The 27,329-nt window shown below is 38.7% G+C and overlaps 1 protein-coding gene across 19 annotated transcripts in view; it reads right to left on the reverse strand.

Moving 5' to 3' along the window:
- Positions 1 to 27,329, reverse strand: part of Hdac9 (histone deacetylase 9) — an 832,694-nt gene that overhangs the window by 309,991 nt on the left and 495,374 nt on the right. For all 19 annotated transcript variants that reach the window (XM_029484907.1, XM_029484903.1, XM_029484900.1 and 16 more), the window contains 4 exons: positions 25,066 to 25,181; positions 16,841 to 16,963; positions 13,689 to 13,899; positions 12,499 to 12,716 (listed from right to left, as the gene is read on the reverse strand). In XM_029484907.1, coding sequence (XP_029340767.1) covers positions 12,499 to 12,716; positions 13,689 to 13,899; positions 16,841 to 16,963; positions 25,066 to 25,181 — 668 coding nt within the window. The remainder of the gene's footprint in view (positions 1 to 12,498; positions 12,717 to 13,688; positions 13,900 to 16,840; positions 16,964 to 25,065; positions 25,182 to 27,329) is intronic.

Consider the following 27,329-nt stretch of genomic DNA (forward strand, 5'->3'; position numbering starts at 1 on the left):
GGTTGTATTGGACATGTGCTAGGCTTGGCGTTTGCTTTTGCACATAAAACAATACCCCATTGCCATTCTGAAGTAGAGCCTGGCGGTTTCTGTCTCCCCAGACAATTCACCCAACCCTTGGCTCCTATCTCTCTTCTCATACCATTTTCTTCTCTTCCTGCTGGTACTCTTGCTTGTTATGCTGCTTAAAAACAACAAAACAAAACAAAACAAAACAAAACAAAACAAAACAAAACAAAACAAAACAAAACACAAGACAAGCATGCAAAGACTATCTCAGGAATGTTTACAGGCTGGGACAACACTGATTTGGCTGTAACAGTGACCAGAACATGTGCCTCCTATCTCATCCAAGTGTTTGGCTTATGTCCTGTATCCCAAAATCTTATCTCCCATTCTATCATTATGAATTTCTCCTCTCTTCTGGGATAGTCTCATCTTTATGTTTTCAGCAACAATATCCATCTGGAAGAAAAACCTTCCCTTCAACCATTATGTATCACAACAAAACCCCAATCGCTCTCTCTGCCTTCACTTTTTTTTCTTTAGGCTATTTTAATCAGGTTTCTGTGCATACCATTTGAACTGAATCTTTCTTGTTAAGGTCAGTAATAATAGCACAGAGGCAAATTCAGGTGGTCATTATAAGTAAGGATTTTTCAATGGTGTGTGTGTGTGTGTGTGTGTGTGTGTGTGTTGTGATGGGCATGCCAAGTATGGGGTGACAGTGAAGTGCATCAGGTTAGGATCCTGTGGAACTGGAGATATAGATGTGTGACAGATGGCCAATCATGGCACAGTGACTGCAAACTGAACATGAGTCTGGGGATCCGAAGTTGAGCTGTCTGGAAGCACAGCAAGTGCTCTTGATCATTGAGTCATCTCTCTACTGCCTGCCCTCACCCCCATCCTCCATGGCCACTTAAACTGGCATTGACAGGTATCAGGGAAGGCAGAATGATAAGAGTCAAATGGCATGCCAATCACATTATCTGGGACAGGAGGAGGCTGTGTTCTCTAGTGCTGACCAACAGTACTATTTACTAGAATAGAATTTTTCATAACTGGTAAGCGTGTCAAAGTGAACTCAGAAATGATCATAGAACAAATATGTACTTTAAATGGAAAACGTCCTAAAGTTTGACTTTTAGTGTGTTTCTGAGATCATGAAAATACCCAGAGATCTCCTCATCTAGTCCATGGATCCAATCGATTCAGCACTCACAAATTCACTGTCATAGATATATATACTGAACTGCAGGAGAAACAATGCCACTTGTTCCCTTGAGTTCCCTGGCTTCACCTCCATTTCTGAGGTATTAGCAGGAAGAGAAGGCTACAAATAATGTTGCCATTACTTGGTTAGAAAGAGTGTGGCGAATGGTCTCTTTCCAAGAAGAGAATTCCACAAGGGTTTGTAAAAGGAATGTTTACCGAGAGAACAGCGATTTATGGGTGGAAATTATGTAGGTATGAAGTGTTGAAGTTGAAAAATGTCTAATCCCATCTTAAAACTCTTATTTTATGATAAAAGAATCTCTGTTGAAAGAAAAATATGTCATCCCATGATCACAAAATATGAATTTGTGACTTTAAAGAAAGAGACATTTTATATCATTTCCCTCCTGCATCATCTTCTAAACGTCATATTTTGGTGTCAATTGAGCAATGTAAACAATTCCAATTGCTCTAGTGAGCTCCAAAGTTGCATATTTAATTAACACTTTACCAGGAACACTGAGCTATAAAATATCTAAAATGATAATCTCTATTCCATCCACCCAAATCCTGTTATGCCCAAGCTTCCCCACTGAGTTAGTACCAACATCCTGCTCCATGACCCACAAGTCTAAATTTCATCCTTGTCTCCCTTGAATTTCCACTGCATCAGCTAGCAAGCCCAGAGCCATCTCAAAGTGAAGCTTGTGTGCTGAGAGTCTCTATTCCTACCACCACTCCTGTTGTCCTAAGCACTGTCATTCTTCTTCCCTGGGCAACAAGACACTCAAGTCTGGGCTTCCCTCTGGATGCTCTGAGTCTTTTCAACACGGTGGCTTCAATAGTCACTTCACTCTGCTAGGTAACATCCTTTCTCAACACACAGCCATCAGAGAGCTTTCGCCACTTTCCCAATAACATCCGAATCTCTTCACATGGTCCACAAGTGTTCCATGACATGACCTGGCCCAACTTATTTCTTGTATTGTACTATAACAGACCATGTATGTGCTTTGGATAGCCTGGCCTCTGCTTGTCTTGTAAACATGACCTGCTGGCTTTTGCCTGAGACATTGACAGACTGGGATTTTCACTTCCTCACAACTATCTTCCTGAGCTAGCTCCTTATAGACTTTACCTCAATTACCATTTGCTAATCTATTTTTATTTGTGGCCCAGGTTATTATCTCGCATTGTATTGTTATTATTTTCGTTGTTGTTGTTTACAGTTACAGTTATTTGTGTTCTTACTGGAACTCAAGTGTCCCAAGGACCCAAGCTCAATTTTGTTTTATTATTTTATATCCAAGTAACTCTAACATTGCATGGCATCTAGCCGAAGTACAATAAATACTGCAATACATGATGCTTAATAACAAAGATATCATAATTTCCCCCTCAGACTTTGGTTCAAGTACTCTGTACATGGAAGAAAATAAAAACCTTCCAATTTTTCACCTTCTGAGGAATAAAGATGCTCCCTGTGAACATTCCCATCATATAATCAGATAAATGGGACATCTTGAAGCCAGTTTCACAAGATATAAATGCACAGAGGGGGTTAACTTTCACTTCTTATTTTATTTTAGGTATTTCACTAAAGCTGTTTTCATTTAAAAAAAAAACTCACATTTGCCAGAGTGGAAAAATTAGCAATTAACATCAGCAAGGAAAATCTACAGACAAAAGTCACAGAGAAATTCTGCCTGCCAGGTTTGACTTATTTCAGATTTTTAAAAATGAAATGTTACTTGGTACTATTTGTAAGTATTCAGATTATGTTGTTTTCTATGTGTTTTTTTTTTTTTTTTGAACTCCAAGAACAACCATTACAAAGATGGTACAGCTAACCCTTTTCTAATTTGCACTGCTGCTGAGTGGCCACAGATGTGGCAAGATGTTGGCTTACTCTCAGTGGGGTGGCAGGGTCTCCCTTTGGTTGAACATCTGGAGGCGATCCCCCAGCAAAGTCAGCCTGTTGCCTTGCTGGCTAGAAAACAGGAGATGAAACATCTGTGTGACAGATAAATGCACAAGCCTGTTTGCATCTCTGCTGAGCTCCCATCTGTAAAACACTGAGTGCTGTCCATGTGACACCAGGTGAGTCTTGGTGGTGGGGACTCCAGCTGAGATGAAGGGGAGTGGTATAGCTAGCTTCTTCTCTCCCTTTAATCTGCTCTTCCTCATCTGTCATTGTGCCCCTAAGGCTTTATACTTTACTGCCATTGTGCAGACAGTGAGAAAACCACAGGCAGTGAATGACCATTCTGGGTGTGGGGTTACCTATGCACAAACATGCTTACAGGAATATCTGTTAGGTATTACAGAAAATGGTCCAAATTCCGTGTTTTCAAGTAAGGAACTCAACTAAACTCTCCAATTCTTAACTATACCTCCTAGGGTTAGAGGCAATCAATAATTTTGGTATTTTATATTTCATGATAAAACCATATATTCTATTGATACATGATATAAATTAATTAAATACTGTTTGAAGTTGTATTGCTAACTTTGACATATTATCACATTAAGCTCACTGCTATCAAAGTTACATTGCTTGGTTCCAGCTCCATATAGTATAAGCATAAGTGTTTTTCATTATAATAGCTGAAATTTATATTTAAATATTTCCCACAAAATCCTTCATATGCTTCCCCAAACTCTTTCATGTACCATCAATTAACAATGGTACCAAAAAATATCTATTTTTGATTATTTGATGATTTCCTGACATTGTGGAGGAACCCATATACATGGGTGTCCTGGTTCAACTGTTCTGCAAAGCAACAGGTCATCCCAGTTTAAAAATCCTCTCTCAAATTTTAAAACATTTTACTCAGGCAACCATGGAAGCCTGTCTCATTCTTTCCCTTTTCTTTTAAATAAATGTAATATTCTCCTTTTCAAAAATAAGACCTTCCTCTTAAGCTCCAAGGAAACTAGACTTAAAAATAATGATAAAATTCTGTCTCAATTCACAAATAGATTAGGTATGTACTAGCTGTTCTAAAAAACAACATGGAAAATTTGGAGGACTTTCAAATCAAGAGGTGTACTTAGAGAAGCACTCCAGCCCCCTGCCAGAAGACACCCTGCCGTTTTGCTTCTGTGCATCTCAGTGGAATCTGCGGAGCCAGAATTAAAGAGCCAGAAAAACCAGACAATGGTGTCTCTAAATATTAGTTCATTGTTGACATAATTAAATGTCCAAAATGTCATATATCATCTTGTACTGGTTATGTGCATTAATCTAAGAGACAAAGCAAATTTTTGATAAGTTAATTTTTACCTTTTTAATGCTCAATGGTTATCCAAACAATGCCTGCAGTGAAGACACCTGGTTCTCTGAACGCCTTAACGTTCCAGTGACTCTTCCCTTCTAGAAAGAAGGCTCAAAGCATCCTCCCTTAAGCTACTCATTGAACTGTGTCAGCAAAAGGAATATGTTTACTGTGTGGAAATCACATTTCAATAAAAAGCTTGACCACCAACTGTAATATTGTTCCGAACAGAAAAGAAGGCCTGCTTCATAATGGATGGAGATGCATATGAGGGAGCTGGGGCAGAATATGGTGGTTTGGTTTACAGCAAAGTTCCTTTATGGATAGTGAGGCAGGCGCTAGAATGTGTGCTGCGGAAATACCCTACTACTTGCAGACAACCATTGTATTAATGTAATGAGGAAAACAGAATTACAATGCTGTGACTTGCACAGGGATTGTATGTTTACAGAGCTCTGTCACAATCATCTTCTCAAGCCATCTTCCCTCTAAGGCCCTGAAGTTTGTTCACTAGAGAAGGATCAGGCACAAGGTGAAATACTCTAACAGACATTGCAGTACTCACAAATAGTTACACAAGGCTTTAGGCACCTCCCTTGAAGGGAAGAGGACTCAGTTTTACAGTTCATGTGGTGTCTGTGTTCTAAACAACCATCTGATCATTACCAGTTTATAGGTCTATGGGTCATTTAAGGAAAAGAATACTTTCTCTATTGTCACTCATGTTATTTACCACAATCGTTGTAAATAGCTAAATCATTTGTGGCACATCATTAGTTCTTATATGCCAGCACCAATTTTGTTGCCTTGAGGGTTTATGGCTGAATGATGTGATTATTAGTGAATGGGTGAAGGAATATGTGGGGTGGAGGACTGGAAATCTGGGTAAGACTCATCCTAGGGAAACTGGAATAGTTTAGAACAAATGATATTTCAGGATCCTACGACCACTCATGTTTAAAGAGCATATAGAAACAGCTAAGGGTTACAGGAAAAGTGGAACAAACTTGGTGAGTTAAAAGCTACTCGAACCCTAAGAAAGAAACTGCTGGGCATTTATTGTTCTCAATTCAATATAACACTTAAGCTATATTAAAAACTCCTTATCAAGACTTAGTTATTTGAGTCTGTCTAACGAAACTCTGTGTCAAAATTGAGAAGCAACCATATTAGTTAGCAGTGTTCTCTTTCTGACCAGCCTGGAATCAACATCAGTCAAGCTAGTTCCATGGTTGTGTTCCCCAGCCAATTCCCTTTACTCTGTGCTCTGACCTCATAGTCCTATTAGGCTATTTTATTTTTCATTCAGTAAAAGTGCCTCTGAGGAGATTAAAAGTGCAGATTGAAAAATAAAGGTTGAGGCCCTCCCTTGAGCCTGCAGCGAGGAAAGCATCAGTGGAGAACTTATGAAGAGTAGACAGTAATCCACTGGAAGGGTCATTTAGCTCCATTTCCAAACCCAAGATTTCATCATATCTAATAATAAAGCAACAAGCAATTTTCTGTATGTTAGAAACCATCAAGTTGTAATTACATATTGAAATGCTTTTATATAAATTTTGCATGGTGATGTCAGCTGGTTTTGTAGCATAAGTGGGTTCTTATATTTTAAAGCACACTACATACCTACAAGGATCTATTTATATTGGCCTAATCATGACAAAACAGAATCTATTTAAGAGAAAAGTCAAAGTTTCTTTTATAAACTTCAATTGGTAGATAAATAAGCGAGGGGGCTTTTTACTGTAATAAAAACTGCCTTCAATGTGTGCAAATTTTTTGAAGATACTACCCATCTAATGGGCAAAATGTAATCCTAAATTGGTGATTAAAAGACTCTGCATAGAAACAAGCTGTCAGCTGGATGGAGAGAAATGAACCCTGACAAGAGTAATGCCTACTTTCCTAAATGAAAGCACTGTTCAAGTTTCTGCTCATCAGGTTTTTAAGACTTAAAACAAGGCATTTTCCATCCACCCAGAGAGGAGATGCCAGCATTTGCATTTCAGTAGAACAGGATGAAGTCAGTCAACTTTCAGCCTTGGGCTTGCGCAAAACTCCTGTAAGAAGAAAGTCTGTCCAACATAAAACATGACCATGTGGCAGCATGCATTCAAGAAGGAAGCACAATGTGACCCAGCTGCAGCTGAACTTGGCACCACACACAGGTATGATGAGCCGTCTGCAAGCCGTGCTCCAACAAGACACCCGAGAGTTCCACCACCAAGGCCACATATGAGGACTGGCAAGCGTGTGAGTACCTGAATGGAAGGCAATATGCAGGAGGCTAGACACAGTGTGGGGAAATAAGGTTTCTTCATCCTGGCAAATCTACAGCAACACAAAAAATCACAGGGTAACCTTGCTTTTGAAAATATTTGTCTGTTTTGCTCTGAAATGTGAGATCTGTAGCTTTGTGACATAAAACCATCTGCTTAGTGACAGGAACCCGACTGAGGTCACTCACACAACAGTGGAGAACTGACTCTAGTTCTGTGGACAGGAAGCAATGGCAACTTGCTTAACTCAATGATATTGTTGGAAAATTAATATTCTTGGTGGTTGTTGAAAGGATAATGCATAGAAAGATGCTGGCATGGAGAGTTTGGCTCATAGTAGACACTGTATGTAAAAGAGAGCTGGTCTATTTATATATTGAGCTTATTAAGCTAGGGGAGCAGACAATGGGGAGATGCCCACCACAGAAAAGAAAGCAGAAATTATAGCAGGAATGATAGATTCAAAACCCAGGTCTGAGATGGGTACAGGCCTTAAATTATGCTTCAAATTTTAATCTCATAAGTAATCAGAGACAGTATTATGCTTGTTATAATAAACCTAATGTGAAGAACAGATTTGCTTATGAATATGAGCTATGGCTTCATAAACAGTGATATTTTAAGATATACATGTCTATAGGATTGGTGATCTTCAAAATAGTTTTGGTAAAATGCATGCTGTTTCCAGTAGTACAAACAGTAATCCTATATTAGCACGCAACTCACGAAGGAAATACACACATGTCACATTTGCATGTGACTACTAAGATGAAAGAATACACTCTCGGGTTGCTGAGAATAACTAGGGACAGGCAATGGTCATAAAACATTAGGGAACATGGGGGATATGTAACACTGATTAATACAATTACAATAAATGGAATGAATGGAACATATGCTACTTGAATTGAGGGTCAGAGTCTCTCCCAAAATGCTAAGGAAACTCCTTATCCAGCTTTTAGAGTTGAACACAATTATATTTTGCCTTACTTGTCAAAAGAGAACATCTACCTGCTTTAATAAAGCAACACAGAACATCTGTTTGGCCTTCAATTTATTGGTCTTGTCTTGGACATATCTTTATTATGATAAAATAGTACTCATGTCAAAATGCCTAAGTATCATGGTAATAAATAAATAATAAATGCTTATATCTAGGCTGAACCTTGACATATATAAGATATCATCTCTTGAATTATATTTGTTTTTAAAAATGTGTTGGCTGATATCCAGCCAAAAGGAATGAGTAAGATATTTATCATAGAGCCAGAAAAAAAAAGAAAGAAAGAAAAAAAGTGAGAAAGAACAGTTAAAAAAAAAAAGGAAAGGTTCTAGACACAAAATATCAAGGGAGGTAACTAATCAAATCTCATATGTTATTTCCTTTAAAAAGTTCAATTTCCATCCTCTCAGCCTTTGTTCTGATGTTTAGTACAATGTATTACTATGTGAGTCGCCCTCTCTTCTTCCCTGGAAGACACTGGATGAGGAATACTGGCTTTAAGGAAGTGTCTACCCAAAGTGAGAATTCGGTGGTGGACTGCTTAGTATAATGGGAAAGACATGTGAGTCCAAATATATATTAAACTTCAGATCACATGGATTTCATGGGATGAATATTTCAAAGGCAAATGTTAGAGAACATATGATAATTTTCAGTTAAATCAGAAACTATTGGGCACAAGTCAATGATATTTTATTAAAACTACAACAAAATGTTGCTTCTGTGGGTTGGAGGGCAGGGGATGTCAGAGATCTGATGCCCCAACATGGAGTTGAGTCCACAACTCTTCAACGTAAAGGGCATTCAGGAAAACAACACGCCCACAATGACATGACTGCATATGTGTACTTTTGTTAAACTATATCTAAAAGCTCCTCCATATGGAAAATGACTGTTGTGTGTTTCTTTTTAACTAGATCACTGTTTTATTGTCCTGGGGATGAGGGGTGGGGTGGGGGAGACTGACAACCTATAAGGTGGGCTCAGGAGAAAATTGTTCATATCCTACTATTTTTTGGTGGTTGTGGTGGCTCTTTTATAATTTTGTGAAAATTTTGACAATTCTTTTGACTCCTAACAGGAGAAACAAAACCCAGGTGAAACAAGGTAAAACCAAGTGATTCTAGGATAAAGAAAGTCTTTGTTTATTTGTTTGTTTGTTCCTTAAGATTTGTCAAAACACTGAGTACCATATTCTAAATATACATACACTTTGGATAAAAATGCATAATTTATTTCTGTTAAAGCTGTCAAAAACACACAGAGATGATATAAGATGTGATTTTTGCATGCTTAAGCATCTTTCTGTGGAAATAGTGTTCATGCTCGTGAAGAGAATGATAAATCATCTCGAGTGAGTTTTCTCCTGTCCTGGAATTCTCTTTTCTTGAAAGCTGCCTCGTTAGTTGCTGGAAGACACTGCAATAACATTTTTGTATTTCTGGTAGCCCTTGATCATTTATATCATAATTATAAGAGGCAAATCATCTTGGGACACACAAATACCCCATGTGAATGGCACCAAAACAGAGACAATGGCTAGTTAATTCACCAGGTAGGATTAATAATATTATACTATGTATTTCATAGGTTTTGCAAAAATTCAGTGAAAAACTTCATTCCAAGTACATAAAGTAGAGGTTCCTTCTCAACTTTCTAAGGATTATTGACAATTCAAACATATCGTTCAAGTTTAGTTTTTTTTTTTCCCATGGAGGCCAACTATTGAACTCAGTACTGGTTTAGAAATAGTCTTAATTAAAAAAAAACTTATTACCCTTGCTTATGTATTATGTAGCTTGTGTACATGGGTGTGGGTATGCATACACATGGCGGTCAGAGGACAAAGTGTGGGGGTCCGTTCTCTCCCTTCATCATGTGGTTTCTTGAAACTAACTCAGATCATCAGGTGTGACGGCAAGCATATTTAAGTGGCTCACCTTGACAGCCTGGATAGCTTTATCTAGGTTCTCACTTTATACTTTTTTCTCTAAGAACTCAAGGGAAAAAGGAGCTATAAAATGCTAAGAGTCTTAAAGGAAAAGATATTTTTAGCATGCCATTTGCACACCTACATTTTCACATATGCTTTTTTTTCCTGTTATGACTGCTCATGAGTGAGGACCATGATCTGAGGATGCCAACTGTTTCCTCCAGTTGGAGAGAATTACATCAAGGTTCATCTATGATAATAGAAAATGACAAAATTTCTGTGCTTATTTCTTACTAATAACCATTCTAATGAAATGGACAGAACACAATAGACATATTCTCATGCAGAAACTTAGTAACTCTTGGCGTTTAAGGCCTAGCCATAACCCAATAAAAAGTAAATATCCTTATCACCTTAGAAGAAGGGTGAACAGTAGTAATTCACTTATTGCTGGTTCTATAGGAAACACTTCAAAATACAATACAGGTTCAGTATTTCCATTAGTAAGATTTCTCTCCATTTCCTTACACAATTGAAGACAGTTAAAATATTTTCAAAATCCAGAGGATATCCAGTGTGTATATGCCACTTGATTAGACATATGGAATACATATTTGGAAGAAAGCCAACTGGAGACCTGTTTGAGTAATCTAAACACCCGAGCTGAGAGGAGCTAACATCCAGAGATCAGTTTTACACTTTGAAGTTCTCTGGCCTTCATTTTACCTAATTAAGACAAGATTTAATAATCAAACCACTGTATAAACGTATACCTCAAAGTATAGGCTTGTTTCTAATTTGTGGTAGAATTCTTAACAGATTCCAAGGAATCAGCCCCACATGGGAAAGGCTGCTGATAAGATTTGCTCTGCCTAGTGCTCAAATGCAAATGCCTGCTTTTCATCTTAGTTTTATCCTGAGACTGAGCCCAGCATCCGCCTGTCAAAATCTCTAGTGTGATACCAAATAGGGAAATGTAGCATGAGCATCCCATCTGAGTGTGGAACAGTGGCAACTCTGGGTCATAAGCTGTGAATACTGAGATATTCTACACTTATTCATATAAAACATATAATCTCACAGGGACACATTTAACGGATTTATGAACAGCAGGATAAACACACTCAAGTATTTTGATAAATGTTAAAATGAACCAGCATGGAATTAGTATTCTCCCATATTAGTTTTATAAGCAAACCTAGCTTCAAATCAAAGACTGTAAGGGCAAAAATATGATTCCAAGTCCATCATCCCATATAAATTGCATGCAATAGGCAGATTTGAAAAAAAAATATGGACTCGTTTTAAGTTTTTCCACAAAGCCACCAAACAAATAAACCTCACTCTGCAACTAGAGGTTGAACCTGTGCAGTCAAGCTGATGAGTACTGCAACAGGCAAAGAACAACAGGCAAAGAAGGGAGGTAATTCCTTCCAGGAGAAATGGATTTGATAGAAATTAAATTAACAAACTTAGAGGGATGCTATTGCAGCCAGATGACTTAGAAAGAGGATACAACAGCGGTTCTCAACCTTCCTAAGACTCCAACCCTTTAACATGGTCCTTCATGTTATGGTGACCCCCAAGCATAAAATTATTTTTGTGGCTACTTCATAGCTGTAATTTTTGCTACTGTTATGAATTGTAATGTAAATAGCTGTGTTTCCCATGGTCTTTGGTGACCCCAGTGGAAAGGTCTTTCAATTCCCAAAGGAGTCACAGTCCAAAGTTTGAGAACCATGGCTCTATTAGCTCTAGAGAAAGAAGGCCTAAAAGAGCACAACTCCATCTCACTAACTCAACCCACGCACAATGCACTGTCTTCAAAAAGCAAGGGGATAGCCTGCACAAATTTGTTTCTAGTATTGCTCAACACTTCTCAGGACCTTTTAGTTCACGACTCCAAGAATGAAAGAATCCAAGATTCAGGAAATGTTACAGTAAGGCTGGCACAAGATGAAAACCCCACATTTATTGCCATGAGGTAGACGTAAAGGACAGTTGATGGCTTCTGCTCCCATCAGGGCTTATTTTGTTGGGCCTTGTGTTTTACACTGTAATAGCACTTTGACTAAGCTGAGCTGAATATCTGTTTATCAGTGAACAGTAATGCCTCCAGGGCATGAGTGTATGTCACAGAGAACAACACAGAGAGATCATTTCCCTACAAATTCACACAGCATGCTTTCGTGTGCTGCTGGGTACTGTTATACCACAATCACTCTTTCCTTGTGGTTGGTTTAGTAGGGAAACTCAGAATGAGTGTGTTCTGGTACAGTCCATAATCACTTTTTCAGCCCATATCAAGGTTCTGGAAAGAAATGACCAGAAGTTTCAGAGAAACTGTTTCAAATGAATTTTGGAATGAAATAGGCATACTGAAAAATAAGTATGACTTAGATGCCAAGAAACACAATGCTGGCTTCCAGTGTCCCATCTGCCAACACCTGTGTAATCTTTCTGACTTGTCAGCCCACACATATGCCCTGCATCACAAATGAGGCTTTATGCACACAGGACTTATGTGTCTGTGAATTAAATAAACACCTCCTCAACCTTAAATCATCTTATTAACCCACGATCTCAACTTTACTTCAACTGTTTTGTGAACATAAAAACAGTGAGAAAGTGATATTGTGACCCTGTCCTTGGACCCAGAGTTCTTAGCAAGGACAGTAATATTTGCATTATGCCTGGTCCCAGCATTTTCCTCCCATCTCCAGTAAAGAGAACCCTCCTTTGGAAACCAGTGCTTACAATATCTAACTCTGCTTCATGGCTTACTTTGTTCATGTGGATCTGCTGCTGGTATTGTTTCTGCTTCTCCAGGAACTGCTGGTGCTGCTGCTGAATGACCAGCTGAGCCAGCGTGCTCTGAGGCAAAGGTGCAGACTGGGTTCGATTCAGGGGTCGGTGGCGGGGCAATTTGTGGGTACCTCTAATGCCTGGGGAAATTCTTTCTTTTGTTGCCAAAGGAGACTGAGGGTGTAATGGAACTCCACCTGAAAAACAAGATGTCAATGTGAGTAACACAGTGTGAGTGTGTAAGTGTGTGTGCATGAGTGTGTGTATGAGGGTGAATATATGAGTGTGAGTATGAGTGTCAGTGTGGATGTGAATGTAAGTATATGTGAGTGTGCATGAGTATTAGTGTGTGTGTGTAAGAGTGTGAGAGTGTGAGTTAGTGTGTGTATGAATGTGTGTGACTTTCTGTGTGTGTATGAGTGTGTAAGTGTCAGTGTGTAAGAGTGTGAGTGTGTGTATGGGTGTGAATGTGAGTGTATGAGTGTGTGTATGAGTGTGTGTCAGTGTGTAAGAGTGAGTGTGNTGTCAGTGTGTAAGAGTGTGAGTGTGTGTATGGGTGTGAATGTGAGTGTATGAGTGTGTGTATGAGTGTGTGTCAGTGTGTAAGAGTGAGTGTGTATGTGTGAGTGTGTGTCAGTGTGTAAGAGTGTGAGTGTGAGTGAGTGTGAATGTGAGTGTGTATGAGTGTGTAAGTGTCAGTGTCTAAGGGTGTGTGTATGAGTGTGAATGTGTGTGAGTATGTGTATGAGTGTGCAAGTGTCAGTGTGTAAGAGTGTGAGTGTGTGTATGAGTGTGAATGTGAGTGTGTGTGTATGTGTGTGTGTAAACAAAGATGCACTGATACATAATTTTAAGAGAACTCAGGAAGCATTTGCCAGACATATAAGTTGAGAAGGCTTGGATGGGAAGGGAAGGTGCAAAAGCCTTGATCTTGATGTCTGTGCAGTAGAAGCATAAACCAGCAATGTGCAGTCTGTTCTATAGCAAGGGTTCCTCCCAGCTCCACCTCACAAACCAGGAATACATAATGATCATAGCTCCTCCCAAAGTGCCAAACATTTGGCACTTGTACAACATCAGGAATTACTATGATACTTCTGAGTTAAATGTCACACTGGATCACTGATAATAGTCTTAAAGGACCTGAAAATAATGTCATTACTAATTACCAGCCACGAGAAGCTTTTGCTGTCGCATTTGTTCCTTCAACAGTAGGTGCTGCAGGAGAGCCTGGTGGCTGCTGTTAGGTTTTCCTTCCATTGCTACATGAACGTGGCTGGAGGACGCTGCAATGCTACTGCCATACTGACTGGGCAGAGGAACACCTTGTCTGAGCATCTGTGTCTCACACTTCTGTTTGTCTTTGAGTGAGTTAGAAGCCTGTGTCAAGAAAGAATGAACATGTGAGTCCTCCTTATCCATGTCAGTGCTAGGACTCTAGTTATTATGCAAGTTTCTTGTGCCCAGTGTATATACTGAGGAAAACGGATAACACTGGTGTTTGTTTGTTTGTTTGTTTGTTTGTTTTTCGAGGCAGGGTTTCTCTGTATAGCCTTGGCTGTCCTGGAACTCACTCTGTAGACCAGGCTGCCTCAGAAATCTGCCTGCCTCTGCCTCCCAAGTGCTTGGATTAAAGGCATGTGCCACCATTGCCCAGCTTAATATTGTATCTTTTATATTACACAAATTAACAAAAGATGCAGTTGAGGCACTGGAAACATTTTAGCAATTTTTTTATCAATGAAATAAAGTGTCAATGCACTGGGCATAAGGAAAATTCGTGTTAAATATTAAAAATGAGAGTAAACACAAACTTTCAACTACACAAAAAGAACAAGTTTAAATGTTTTGTTGTGTATCCTGGTGGTAATAGTTACATAAATAACAAAATATCCTAAAAAATATCTTAGGAAGTAACTAAGTCTTCTTACAAAAGAATGGAAAATAAATGCATACATTGATTGGTTTGATTCATTCCAATATACAGATCAAAATAATCATGTTACAAACTATAAAGACATGCAATTACTATACATCAACTTAACAAAAAGTCAAAATAAATGTCAGGCTTTTAACTGGGAAAATTACTTCTAAAATACGTAAAAAGGCACTCTATGAGTATAATGTAAATTGGAAAGTTAAAATTTATTCAAATAAAGGCTATCATATTGATGAAGATAAGGCAGTCTATAATTCTAGAATTTTAAGAAAAGCACAAAATATACATTCTTATCACACCTCTAATTTTTCACAGAGCTATATGTTTCAAATATTTAAGTTTAAGGTAAAATTCTCTCACTTGGTGAAAGCTGGGACAAATAGAAAGGAATTTGATTTAAATATGTATTTTCTATTAATTCATAACAGATCCCCACATCTCTGAATATTAAAAATGACAACCCAGATGCTTTTGTATAATAAAGTAAACTACAAGTGAAATCAGATATCAAATAAAAGTGTTATTAAGAACTTGAAAGGCATGGTAACACAGTAATGATGCCATAATAATTACATCATCAAGAGCAATAATGAATTATCCTATTCAAAAATTTAATGAATGGTGGTCATTTTGGTATTACAAAAGCAGAAGTCTAATGCCTTAAAATTATGTGGCATGTTTCTTTTCAAAACTTATGTTTCATCTTTCAAAATTGCTATGCACCAGGGAGGCAAAACAATTTTCAGTGATGGAGAAATTGAAGGACAGAGAGGTAAATGGTTTGTCTGAGTCACAGACTGGGTCAATCCACTGTTTAATTTATAAGTGATGCCTGGCCCAGCCTCTTTTCCTTATAATCTTCTGCTGTGCATTGTGGGGAAGGGGATATTAGAGATCCTTCTGCTGGCCAAAGGTAAGCTTGAGAAATTATTTGTGAAGGCCTCATCCACACCAAAATGGAAGCAAAGAAAAATGAAACTAATCCAAACCACACTGGTGTGTTCATCCAATGGCACCAAATAGAATTGCTATTGAAACATAAAACGTTCTGGCTTTAGTATGGTCCTTTGGGGAAAGAATTTCTTTGACTACATTGAAAGTGGTGCATGTGTGAGCTAGCAAGATTTGGTGGGTGAGAGCCCAGAAAATGGTGGCATCAAAATGCCAGTTGGAGTCTCACAAAAGTGCAGAGGTTGGCATTTATATAGAATTAAAATAAATGACAGAGGAATAAAAATACAATTTTAATAAGTGAGGATTTAAAGACCCCCCATGTCATTTATGATATTATTTTTACTTCCATTTTGCATTTCATTAAAATCAACTGTTTACACATCCTTGGAAATTCAAGAGCGTAAATGACTTAGGATTTTCATGCTTTTCATTTGTAAATCTTAGATTATAAAGGTCACATCCTAAATTCGCCTTCTCTTCACATATGGTATATGATCATAGAAAGATGATGTTATATTCTATTAGTAATCCAGATGTCATAAAATTTTAGATCTAATAAAAAAAAAATCTGTCTCAAAGATATATGTGAGTCTGACATACTGCACTTTGGAGAAGGCTCGACACTGAGTGCTGACCCTGGTGGCAGGGGTGGGGACAGCCTTTACTTCCAGTATCCAGCATCTGACTTCTACGTATGGAAGGTTTAATTTACTAACATCTGTGATGAATTATCCTATGTAAAGCTGATTAATATTTTGTAACAAGCAAAATACATATTATTTTAGAGAATGTATATAAAATTATTTTTGTCTTCCTTTATACTAGGACAATTAGTCCTCCTGAAGATCCTATTTTGGCTGCCAAGATCTTTTAAACTAAGTAATTCTACTGACGTCTCCTGGGAATAATAAAGTGTTGTGCTTGGAGAGCCTTCCAGATAGGTATTCTTCACCACAGAATGCGTGAACTCCCCAAATAAAGTCCCTCACAAAACCATTTCTATAAACACATTCTGTTATGTGTCACAGACTGAACCTCTAAGCTCTGGCCTGGGGGATGCTCAGGTCTGCCACTCACTAAAAGGGTCTGAATGCTTGGAATTTCAGACTCCTAAGATTAGCTTTCTCATCTGTAAAAATAAGGACCATAACCTCTTGTTCACAGGGAGGATGTCAGAACCACCAAAACTGTACATGTGAAAACTGCTAAATGTTTTCATGTTAAAAATTGTTACCCACGTAAGTTATTTGTCTATGATCACATGGAGCAATTCTGTAATTTGAAACTAAATGCGGAAAACAGCAAACCATGCTAGGGATGCTCTTGCTAACGAGGTTCTCAAGTCTAACGACGTGAGTAATACAAGTGAGTTCATTACAAGGAGTCGCTTGCACTGGGTTAGGCTGAGGGGCGGGCGCCATGACTCACATTGAGTGGGGACGGCACTGCTGGAAGTCCCAGAGTGATATTGGGCAGGGAAGGGGAGGTATAGAGACTTAGCAGGTTCATGGAATCCTCATGGATTAGGATGCGCTGCTGTGGAACCAGTTGCTGTTAAGAAAATGAGAAAAAAAGATTCTCAAAACATTACAAAGTCATCAGTTTTCTTAGTAAACTTTCAAATTTCATAAAGCAGTTTCTACATGATCACAATGAAGAAAACATGAAGTACTTATTGTTTGTTTCTATATTAAAGCTTTGTAGTATAGAATTCAGATGAAATATATTATCAGAGAGATATAAAAAATATGGTAACAGCATTTCTATGTTCATCATGAAAAATTCCTTTGAAAATATGGATTTTTAAAATATAATTAGCATGTTTTTCATTTATCCAGAAAATACAAGAATCACAGTTGGTGACTCTGTTGAGCATTAATCGATTTTCTCATACAGTAAGGAGGAAGAATAATTTCATCAAATAGTCATAGCTTTGACCATAGGTTTACTGGGAGGAAACTCACTGGAGATTAAGCAACACTATATAAGACTTCTATATTAATCACACTTTAATATAAACAATATTAATAAACTATGGGTGGTATTATTTTACAATGTATACTTTCAAAACTAAATTTAAAATTTTTATGAGAGCTCTATTCCACAATAATATGCACTTACACTGAAATATACTCAATGTTTTGGCATCTCAGTGCTTTTTCAAACAAATACCTTTTTAATCCAACCCTGAGAAAATGCGTCCCCACCTGTGGCTTATGGTGGTTGCCGGACTCACATCTTCTGTTTAACTCTTGCTCCCCTCCCAGAACTTTTACACAATAAGAGTTACAAAGGTCTTATTAGACTAGGGAACTCTGGCCTGATATGGTTCCCCAGGGTACAACATCCCGAAAAAGGATACTCCATGTTACAGTATAACACAGTGACTGCTTTCTTCCCAAACAAAAAGCATATGGGACTCCAATAATAGACCACCTCCAAGAGAGATATTGCACACACGGGCTTTGACTAAAGTAAATATAATAACTTGTCAAGCATGTTTGGGGGAGTTGTAGATTTTCTTCAGGACAAACCTGGGATATCAATTAACAAGAGAAAATATGTGCTACTGCAATGTAACCTCAGAATGTCTGTGAAGAGTGCCGTGCCACCAAAACACAGGATGTTATTCCAAACCGTTATCTCCATCATACAGCTGTTTGGAGATGAGCCTTGGCCTTAACATAATACAAGGAGAAGCTTAACGTGGAGTTTTCCTAGTGCAGTGTAGATCTCTACCTCAGGCTGTGTTTCTTCTTAAAAGAACATGTCAGCTATTCATGCATGAAAATCATGTGTTATGTTCAACTATTAATGCTCCATTGCGTTTATATGGCAAAATTGAAGCTGTCTAAAACCCCAAAGCATGAAAATTACTGGGAAAGATTTTTAAATTATAATGTATGAGGTTATAATTTTATTTTAGGAGCTATCAGTAATAGTTGTATATCTGCTCAAAGTAAAATAACAAGCAGCTATTTTGTTTACACAGTTGGCTTTGAAGTCAGTTTTAGTATATGGCATATGCATGAACCACAAAAGATACAAGTGAGTAATATTGTTTTATTATGTTACTGGCAGCTAATACTCTTTGAAAATAAAGGAATAGCCTATTCATATGTAGTCACAGAAGAGAAAAAATAGGAACTTTAATTGAGAATTAACCATTCAAGGTGGTGACTGCTTCCCACAGCAGTGGCTTGACAGGAACTTTGACAGGAGAATGCCACAGGCTCAGAGACAAGGTTTTCTTTGTGTAACTGAGATAACTTTTTTATACCCTCTACACACCCCATACATGAAGACAACACAGTTGGGGGAAACTGAGTTTTTCCTCAGATGTGGTGATAGAAACAGCTGGCAGGCTGCTCATGTGGGCTTTGTCTGACATGAAGGGGCTTGTGTTTATTCCTTCTGTGGGATGGCAGGCTCTAGAAGCTTAATATAAAATTCTTGTGGCTCCATCTCTCATGGTGGTATATTAATTTCCAGTGTCTATCAATGCCCTGGAGGTTAGCATCACTAATATTCCCAAACTACCTCATGTTTACTCTTCAGACTGAGGGAAGAATATGAGGCATGCAGACTCCCAGTGGGACCAGCAGGCCAACGATTCAAAATATTAAACTTAACTAAGCACACTGTATGAACCTAGCGAAGCCTTGACTGGAAATGGGAGCTTCCTGGTCATCTCTCATGAAGCGGTCACAATGGTGTGGATCTACTCCTTAGCATTTCTTGCTGAGGAATAGGACTGGATAGATATAATGGCGTGGCAGGCACCATGGAATTTATAGTGATTAAGGCATTTGTAAGCTATTGCTGGGTCTAAAACACATGACTAGTGGTAAAATGAGGTAAGAAATTAAATGAGCTAAATGACAGTGTACTACTCATATTCTCTAAAATTCACAGGTAACAGGGCAAAAAGTGTACACAAAGTTCAGGGGAAACCCCAGGAGAGCAGGACTGCCCTGCAGACAAGAGACCCAGAAGGGGGAGGAGCAATGGACAAAGAGAGCGAGTAAGAGAGGATGATATAGAGCAGAGGTGAGCAATTCAATGAATGTCTGTCTTACTGACTCCTTGGCTTGAAAACACATATGTAAAGATCTGCCTACTTTCAATAAGCTTATAGAAAAAGTGAACATAGAATGTTCACTTTATTGAATGTTCAAAATTATCTACATTAGGCCAGAACATTGGAAAAAGAAAAGAATTCAGACCTTTGGTAAGATATTTAGATTGGTAAAGTAAATGTTTATTATTCGTACTTCTCAGCTGAGCTCTGCTCTGTATGGGCATGGATGCAGCCAGCCACCTACCTCTCTTAGAAAACAGTCTCTTCAGTATAAAATAGAGAACCCTGTTTTGAGGTAGCATCTACATCTACCAGGGTGGCCTACAGGAAGACATACTTAGTTCATTGGCTTTGACTTAAAAATTGTAGACTATTTAAAAACAAGACAGTTGCATCTTAAATGTTCCCTCCTTGGTGGCTTAATATTTGCATATGGCTTTAATAACAATAATTTTTATATACTGCATTCTTCTGGTTCCCTAAATCCTCCCTGATTCTTCCCACTTCTTTACCGCCCTCCCCACTAAATTCATGTTCTCTCTCTCTCTCCTATCCTTGCTTCTCCTTTTATTCTCTCTCAAAAAATTAAAATATATTAAATTTTAAGAAATTAAAATAAGAATGGAAATCAAAACAAGCAGACCAAGACAAGGTAAATAAAAACAAAATCAACAAAGAGCCCACGAAGAAAACACGGAGCATTTTTTTGTGTGTTGGCCAGCCACACACGGGCATGACTGGGGCTTTCCCTGGAATGTGGTTGATATACCCAGTGAGGAATTTTCATTTTATTTAAGTGTATGTGTGTGCATATGTGCACATCTATATGGGTGCTTGTGGAAGCCAGAAGAAGGTGTCAGACGCCCTGGAGCTGGAGTTATAAGTGGTTGTACACCGCCACGCATGTGTGCTGGAAACTAACCTTGGGTCCTCTGGAAAGACAGCAAGTCCTGCTGAGTTGCTAAGAGACCTGGGAACTGTTCAATAACTTTGCATTTATATTTTATAAAAGACCTTGTTTTGCAACATTGGCTCATACAACTATTGTGTCACCCGAGGTTTTTTTCCAAGTGGGGGACAAGTTTTCATTGCTGCCATATAAACCATTGCTCTGAGATACCCACTTAGACATGGAGATGGCATAGCAAATGTCATAACCACTGACACAAACAGCCATGGGGCCGGCGCAATACAAACATCATTTCCGTTGATCTCAGAACACTTCACCCTTATTATTGGTATTGCCTGAAAAAATCATTTTAAAATATAACAGCAGAGGCGGCCACTAATATTTAAATGGAAACAAACCAGCAGCTTGGCTACTGTTAAGACAGCTATCAAGTAAAGCTACTGGATCTGGAGTCATGGTGCTGATATGCATGGAAGCATATTTGAACCCGCAGGCCCACAGTATTAACAATCCAAGCAACTCGATGGCTATAGACGCCTCTGATGGGAGCTGGAAACAGAAATGCTTGAGGTTTTAGTTCCCAACCAAGTTTACAAAGGAATAAAGTGAGTAGCTCCAACAGTCTGGATGCTGGGACGGAGCATATGTAAAAAATAGAAGGAACGGAACAGAAGTGGTCAGAGCAGATGGAGACTCATTCTCATGTGAAAGAGAGCTGCTGGCCCGAAGACAAACAACTTAATGAGTTTTCCCTACGAAGAGTCCAAGCTGATGACAATAACAAAATGGACTCCTTTCCCATGTCAGAATGCACTACTTGCCTTGCACACACTGACTTGACAAAGTGGCAGGAACCTGTATTGCTACCTTTTAATCAATCAGGAATCTGAGGATTAACGGGAGTTTGGCGACTTGACCAAGCAGTTGGTTACATAGCAATGCTCAAGTGCCGTCTTCAGACAGACTACTTAGATGCCCACTATACTGTGTGTCCAGAGTTGCAATCTAGAGTACATTCTCACTCATTCCTGCCTCTGCCTCATCTATATCGGGGGGACTTGTGACTTAGAGGATAGAACACAAAATCATTTTCATCTAAGGGCTCAAGAACTTTAGGTGTGCCTTTCCCAGTCTCCTAAGATGCAAATGCAAATAGAATCCCATTTGTTTATATGTAGTCTGAAGGATTAGGTGATGTTATACTCTACTTACAGGTACAGCAAAGAGAGAGCATTTATACCTGCTGAGTTTTTTTTTTTTTTTTAAGTTGATGACTGAGATTGGTCAGGACCTTCTGTGTATTACATGAAGACTGCACCACTAAGAGACACACTCAACTCTCCTTTCCTGTTCTTCCTGTTGAGACAGGTTTTCAGAATATTGGAAAGACTGGCTCTAAGTTGCTCTATATCCCTGGCAGATTATGAACTTGATACCTTTACTCCTTTAAGATGCAAACCTACTTGTGTAATTTCATCAAAGCTGGATAGTCCATAAATGGCAAATTATATAACTGAGGGTTTTAGCATCAAATACTGTAATTTTGATCTCTAAATTTCTGCTGCTATGAAATCACATTCTATGATCCATCTTACATGGTAACTGTAAAAATAAAATCACACAGCAAATTCTTAGTGGTTGCACACTTGGCTCTGTCCACTTTCTCTAGGTGGTAATGTGTCACAGCTAGGATGCTAATTTGCTGACAGTCTGTCTCACTTCTACTGCCTCCTACCTATGCAGACTAAATCACAGGACAGAGCTCTGTGAGTGTAATACAGCAGAAAACACGTGTTAGCCATCAGGGCTGTATTTTTGGTTCTGGGCCATAGAAAGGCTACCCATCGGTGCAGAAAGGTCTGCCCACCTGGCCTTTTGGACCACAGTTCAGGCACACAATTAATTCATTATGAGGAAATTCACTGCTTGCTTTTGAACTGGCCTTGTATGCATTGGAAGTGGATGTCCTGCCACTGACCTGGAGAAATCCCCCTACCCTTTAAACTCCAGTAAATCACATTTCCTTCTGTTTTGTTTTGTTTTTCTTTTTTGACTGGTGGGGGTGGAAGGAAAGATTTGCAGTGACAAAGAATGCTCAACAGCTAGCTGAAAAGTGAGGAGAGCCAAGCCTAGTTTGTGCGAATAAAAGGTTCTGAAATAAAATAAGTAAAATGTCTTGATTTTTACTCTCCAGTAGCCGTGCATGTATACAGCTATACACACATATATACACATACATGTTTAAAATTAGACAATCTCAAAAATTTAGTAGGTCACAAAGAGCCAGAAGAGTAATAACCTTCCATTTTGCCATTTTGTTTTCACCAACACTTCTTCCTGGCTTATTATTATTATTATTATTATTATTATTATTATTATTATTATTAGCTGAGCAGTAAATGGATACATTTAGAAACTTAGCAACTCTCGAACCACACTCTTTGTCCTCCCGCCTGAACTGTAATCAAATCCCACATGTTGTCTTCACTCCTTTAATAAAGATGCTCAGACAGATATTTGAACTCTTTGTGAATCTAAGAAAATGTGAGCAGGCAGCTAAGGACCCAAAGCCAAAGCCGAGTGACCAACAGTACATCTTAGAGTTAACTGTGCTGTTGAGTGTAGTGTCATGTGCTGTCAGTTTTCTAAGGTACAAACAGCCCTAGGACTGATCAGAACCTATCAATCAGTGTTTTTGTGGTTAGTGAAATCATGTTAATAACTTACTATTTGTGATCAAATTGATTTTTTTCTTGGAAATTAATTAAAGGGCTACAGAATATAGAAAATCACTCAATATGAGGATGCAATCTCAACCCCTGAAAGTCCTCCTTACATGTGTGATCATAGGCATTCATAGAATATTCTTGTATTTTGGAGGGTACAATAAAAACGAGTTAACAAGGGACAAAATAGTATGAAACCGAAAACTAATGAGGGTTTTAGAGATTAGTATAGAGGCCTGAATGTTAGCCTTGAAGTAGCTCAAAGATGCTCATAAGCAAGACCCTTACCTTTGCTACTAATGTTTCCTTGCATATAGAGTAGAGATTTAGACACTGGAAGATGATGATGTCCTACTCTAGGCAAGACTCATACCTGTTCTGTGCAGGCACCTGGGGACTGCACATATGGGGATGCTTTAAATCAAAAAGTTCTGCAAGGCTGTGAGATCTCTGCTGTAATACTCACAGACTCAGAGTTTCAACTTTTCAGGCAGAAAATCTGCCACTGTAGGAGTGAGGTGAGCTACTCACCAAAGTACTTAGTCCTTGGAATCCCAGCATTGTGTGAGGAGAGGCTGGCAGTGGGGGGGGGGGGGGGTGGGCGTGGGGGGGGTGGAGTATTCTCCTTGCTCAGCACTGGTCTTTGGCTTTTCTTATTTTGTTTGGTTTTGGTTTGGTTTTTTGTTTGTTTGTATGTTGTTGAGGTTTTTTGAGTTCATGAGAAACCAGAGGTCAAAGTCAAGAATGTGAGGGCTTTAAAGCATCCATTCCCACTGCTTATATTACACCTAATGATTTTATAACATCTAGGAGTTTATATGTGTACATGTGTGTTTGTATGTGCATGTGAAATGTATTAACTGACAGATCAGTGGGGGACATTTCTGTCAGTAAAGATGACTGTTTAAAATCAGAAGATTATGTTGGGAGACAATAAAAGTGACTCCCTTGTGGGTAGAAGTGTTGTGGCACAGTGTGGCTAATGCCATGGCAAGAAAGCTACTGCTATAGCCCAATGAATGACAGATTAGACCAATGCCGCTTGGTCTGAAAGTACAAAGACTCTAGAATACAAAGGGAGAAACAAGTAACAGTCATATATGTATGAGAAGTCATCGCAGCACATCTCCCTGCAGAGGGTGCGTAGGGAGGAGGCGGCATGGTGTATAGACAGAACAACTTTAGGCCTTGGGTCTATGGCCAGTCAGTTCTAAAGAGTTCCATTAATGTGGCTACCTTCCTGCTGTCCACACAGAAACCGCATGACTCCGGCTGACACTCACTTTCTTCTTAGTATAGTGTCATTGATTACAACAAATGTCGATATTTTAAAGCAATCTTCTACATTAAGTCAGTTTCCCTAATGGCGGTCACATTTTTATTTATCTTTATATGTATATCTGCGGGTAGAATGACCATCACAAAGTAAATACGAAATAATGCTTACTCAGCGAAATTCTAGTTCCCTTGATCAGACATCAGTTGTTTTCCCTTACACTTTAGGTCAAATGAATAAAATCTATGCCATTAGTAGTTATTGTGAGAGGCATAACATGGGCTTGGTTTGCTTATTTATGGGTCTACTCCTACCACAAAAACTGGTACTCAGGCAGGATTACAAATCTGTATTACTGAGCAGCACAGAGTTAGCATAGCTAAATACGTATTAATTCTGGTTTGCATTTCAGTATTCTTCCAGCATGGATGGTCATCAAAGCACCTGTAAATATAATCAAGTTTATTCAAACCCACATATAAAACTATATCACTGGCATGAAACAGTACAAAACACAGCTAATATTCGTTCATAATGGTTAGGAAATACGTGGGCTCTTTTTATAGATTTATAATGTGTGAAAATTTGGAAGCCTGGACTTAGATATATCACTTTGTGACACAGAAGCTGTTACCAGACATAGATGAAGCGGGGTCTTACCTCGGGGTGAGGCGTGGGAGGCAGAACTGAAGCCTCATTTTCGGCCACATTCCCAGCAGGCCCATTGTTTGGTGAACTGGGACCTGACCCTGGAGAGCTGCTACTGACCGAGGATTCTGAAAAACATGGTGACATCCACATGCTTCATGAGCAACACACAAAGGTGAACTCCACTGGCCACACTACTTGGCACCTGGTGTGACTGATTTTACTGCTGTGAGAATGACAAGCCATATACAGAAAAATGGAGGAAAGGTCTGGAATGTTTCTAAAGTTTTCAGTTTCTTTTCCTCCTTCGTTTTCAACTGCTAAATGTACCATTCGGTTTTAAAAGTGTGTATTAAAGATTCAGGGCTAAAAGTCACAGGAGCCCTGTGATAAGGAAAAGAGAAAAAAGGCATAATCTTACTTGTTCTCACGATCTTATAAAAGCATACAGTGATAGAGATAATAGATTTGCATAGGCATAAAAGCAAGCTGTTATTGCAAGAGAGACTCGGGGAAACCTGTCTCAATACTGAACCATACATTGCTTTTTATTTCATATACTAAGAGTATATCTTATTATATATTACATACCAGTCAAATTGTTTGAGGAAAAAAAGAAATAGACACCAAAAAATTTCTACTATTGCATCAATGTCCCTGTAACATGTCGGGTGACTTTAATTTTACCCCACTGAATTTCTAGAAGATGAAAAGTTGTCAAATTTAGTAGTGTAAATATTTAAATACCAATTAAAAACAAATTCCTTGAGGCAATGTTTGACATCAGTAGAGACTATTTATTTGCTAATCTTTAGATACAAAATTCATGCAGACCTCAACATATAAAGTAATCTATTTAATAAAATAGCTAGTTAAAAATTGAAAATTCCAGTTCCTAGAAATGTATCTGCAGAAGTCATCGTATTGAACCCTTGGAAATTATCCATCGCTAGGTCCTTCCCATACTCTGCAGTCACTTGGAGTATGCCATCGACACCGTGTTAACCCTGGTCTGCTCAGTGGCACTGCCCCATGCTCTTCACCTGCCTGTTTTCTTGCTTTTCCTTTTGATGCCATGACTACGTGATCTGCATTCTTCTTAAGCTTTTCAAAGCCTCAGCACTCCATGCCTCTCTCCTTCAGGGACAGCACACGGATTCTCACACACAATCCTACCCCTTTTACTGCTTCCACAATTTCTTCCATCAATTTCTCAAAATATTCATGTGTTTCTAGTTTGGGGTTGTCCCCCTCATCTGGAATTGCCCTCTCATCCAGGGTTGCCCCCTCATCTGACTGTAGTAATCCTTATGCAGCACACTCCTCTCAAAGCCAATTCGTTCCCATTGCCATGGTTTACCCAGTGCCAACTGCAACTTTTCCTTCCAACACCTTTCCTTCCTCCCTCATACCTCACAGATGTCTGACTCCATTCCCATTTAACATTATTTTTGTGATCTGTTCCTAAACTGTGCCATAAACTCTCACTGTTCAGAGTTACTAAAGTAATCTTTGGAGATTTCTTTTAAATTCTTCCCAGAGGATCCTGTAGAAAGTTTCTCTGATTATCCTGGCTCTTTCCCTTTCTGCTCTAAGTCACCTACTCTGTACAAAGGCATGCTTCCCTGTCAAGCTGATTCACACTTCCCTATCACCCTGCTGCTTCACACTCCTTGTCTCCACCCCCTTCCCCCCTTCCCCCCATCCCCCTTCTCTAATCCTACCTGGAAACTCAGCTGGGCTTCACACCGCCTGCCCTGCCCCCATAACCACCACCTTCCCGCCCCAAGGAACAGGAGCTCACAATATTTTCACACAATATTTCAATGACCTCCATCAAAACAATTTTTGACTTCTTCCTTTCTATTCTAAATATTGTTACTCTGACATACAGTGAGAGTAGAAGACAGGTGAGTTGGTGGAGTTGGTGATTGAATTCTGGTCCTAATATCTGCCTCGTAAGGCATTTGAACAAAATTTTGGTATTATAAAAGTTATACTCCTTATGTTCACTGCCTTTCTCTCCATATAATTTGATCACATTTTGATTAATTTGGCCATTTTCAACATTGTCTTTCATAGTGCTTCTTCTTTCATGTGTGTGTGTGTATGTGTGTGTGTGTGTGTGTGTGTGTGTGTGTGTATGTGTGTGTGTGTGTGTACTTTGCACACATACAGGCATTCATATATGTATATATATGTAGACAAAATATACATATACATACATATATTCATGCATACATACAAACAAACATGCATACATATACTGAAACAGG

Source organism: Mus caroli, chromosome 12, assembly GCF_900094665.2.
Source record: "Mus caroli chromosome 12, CAROLI_EIJ_v1.1, whole genome shotgun sequence".
NCBI lineage: Eukaryota > Metazoa > Chordata > Mammalia > Rodentia > Muridae > Mus > Mus caroli.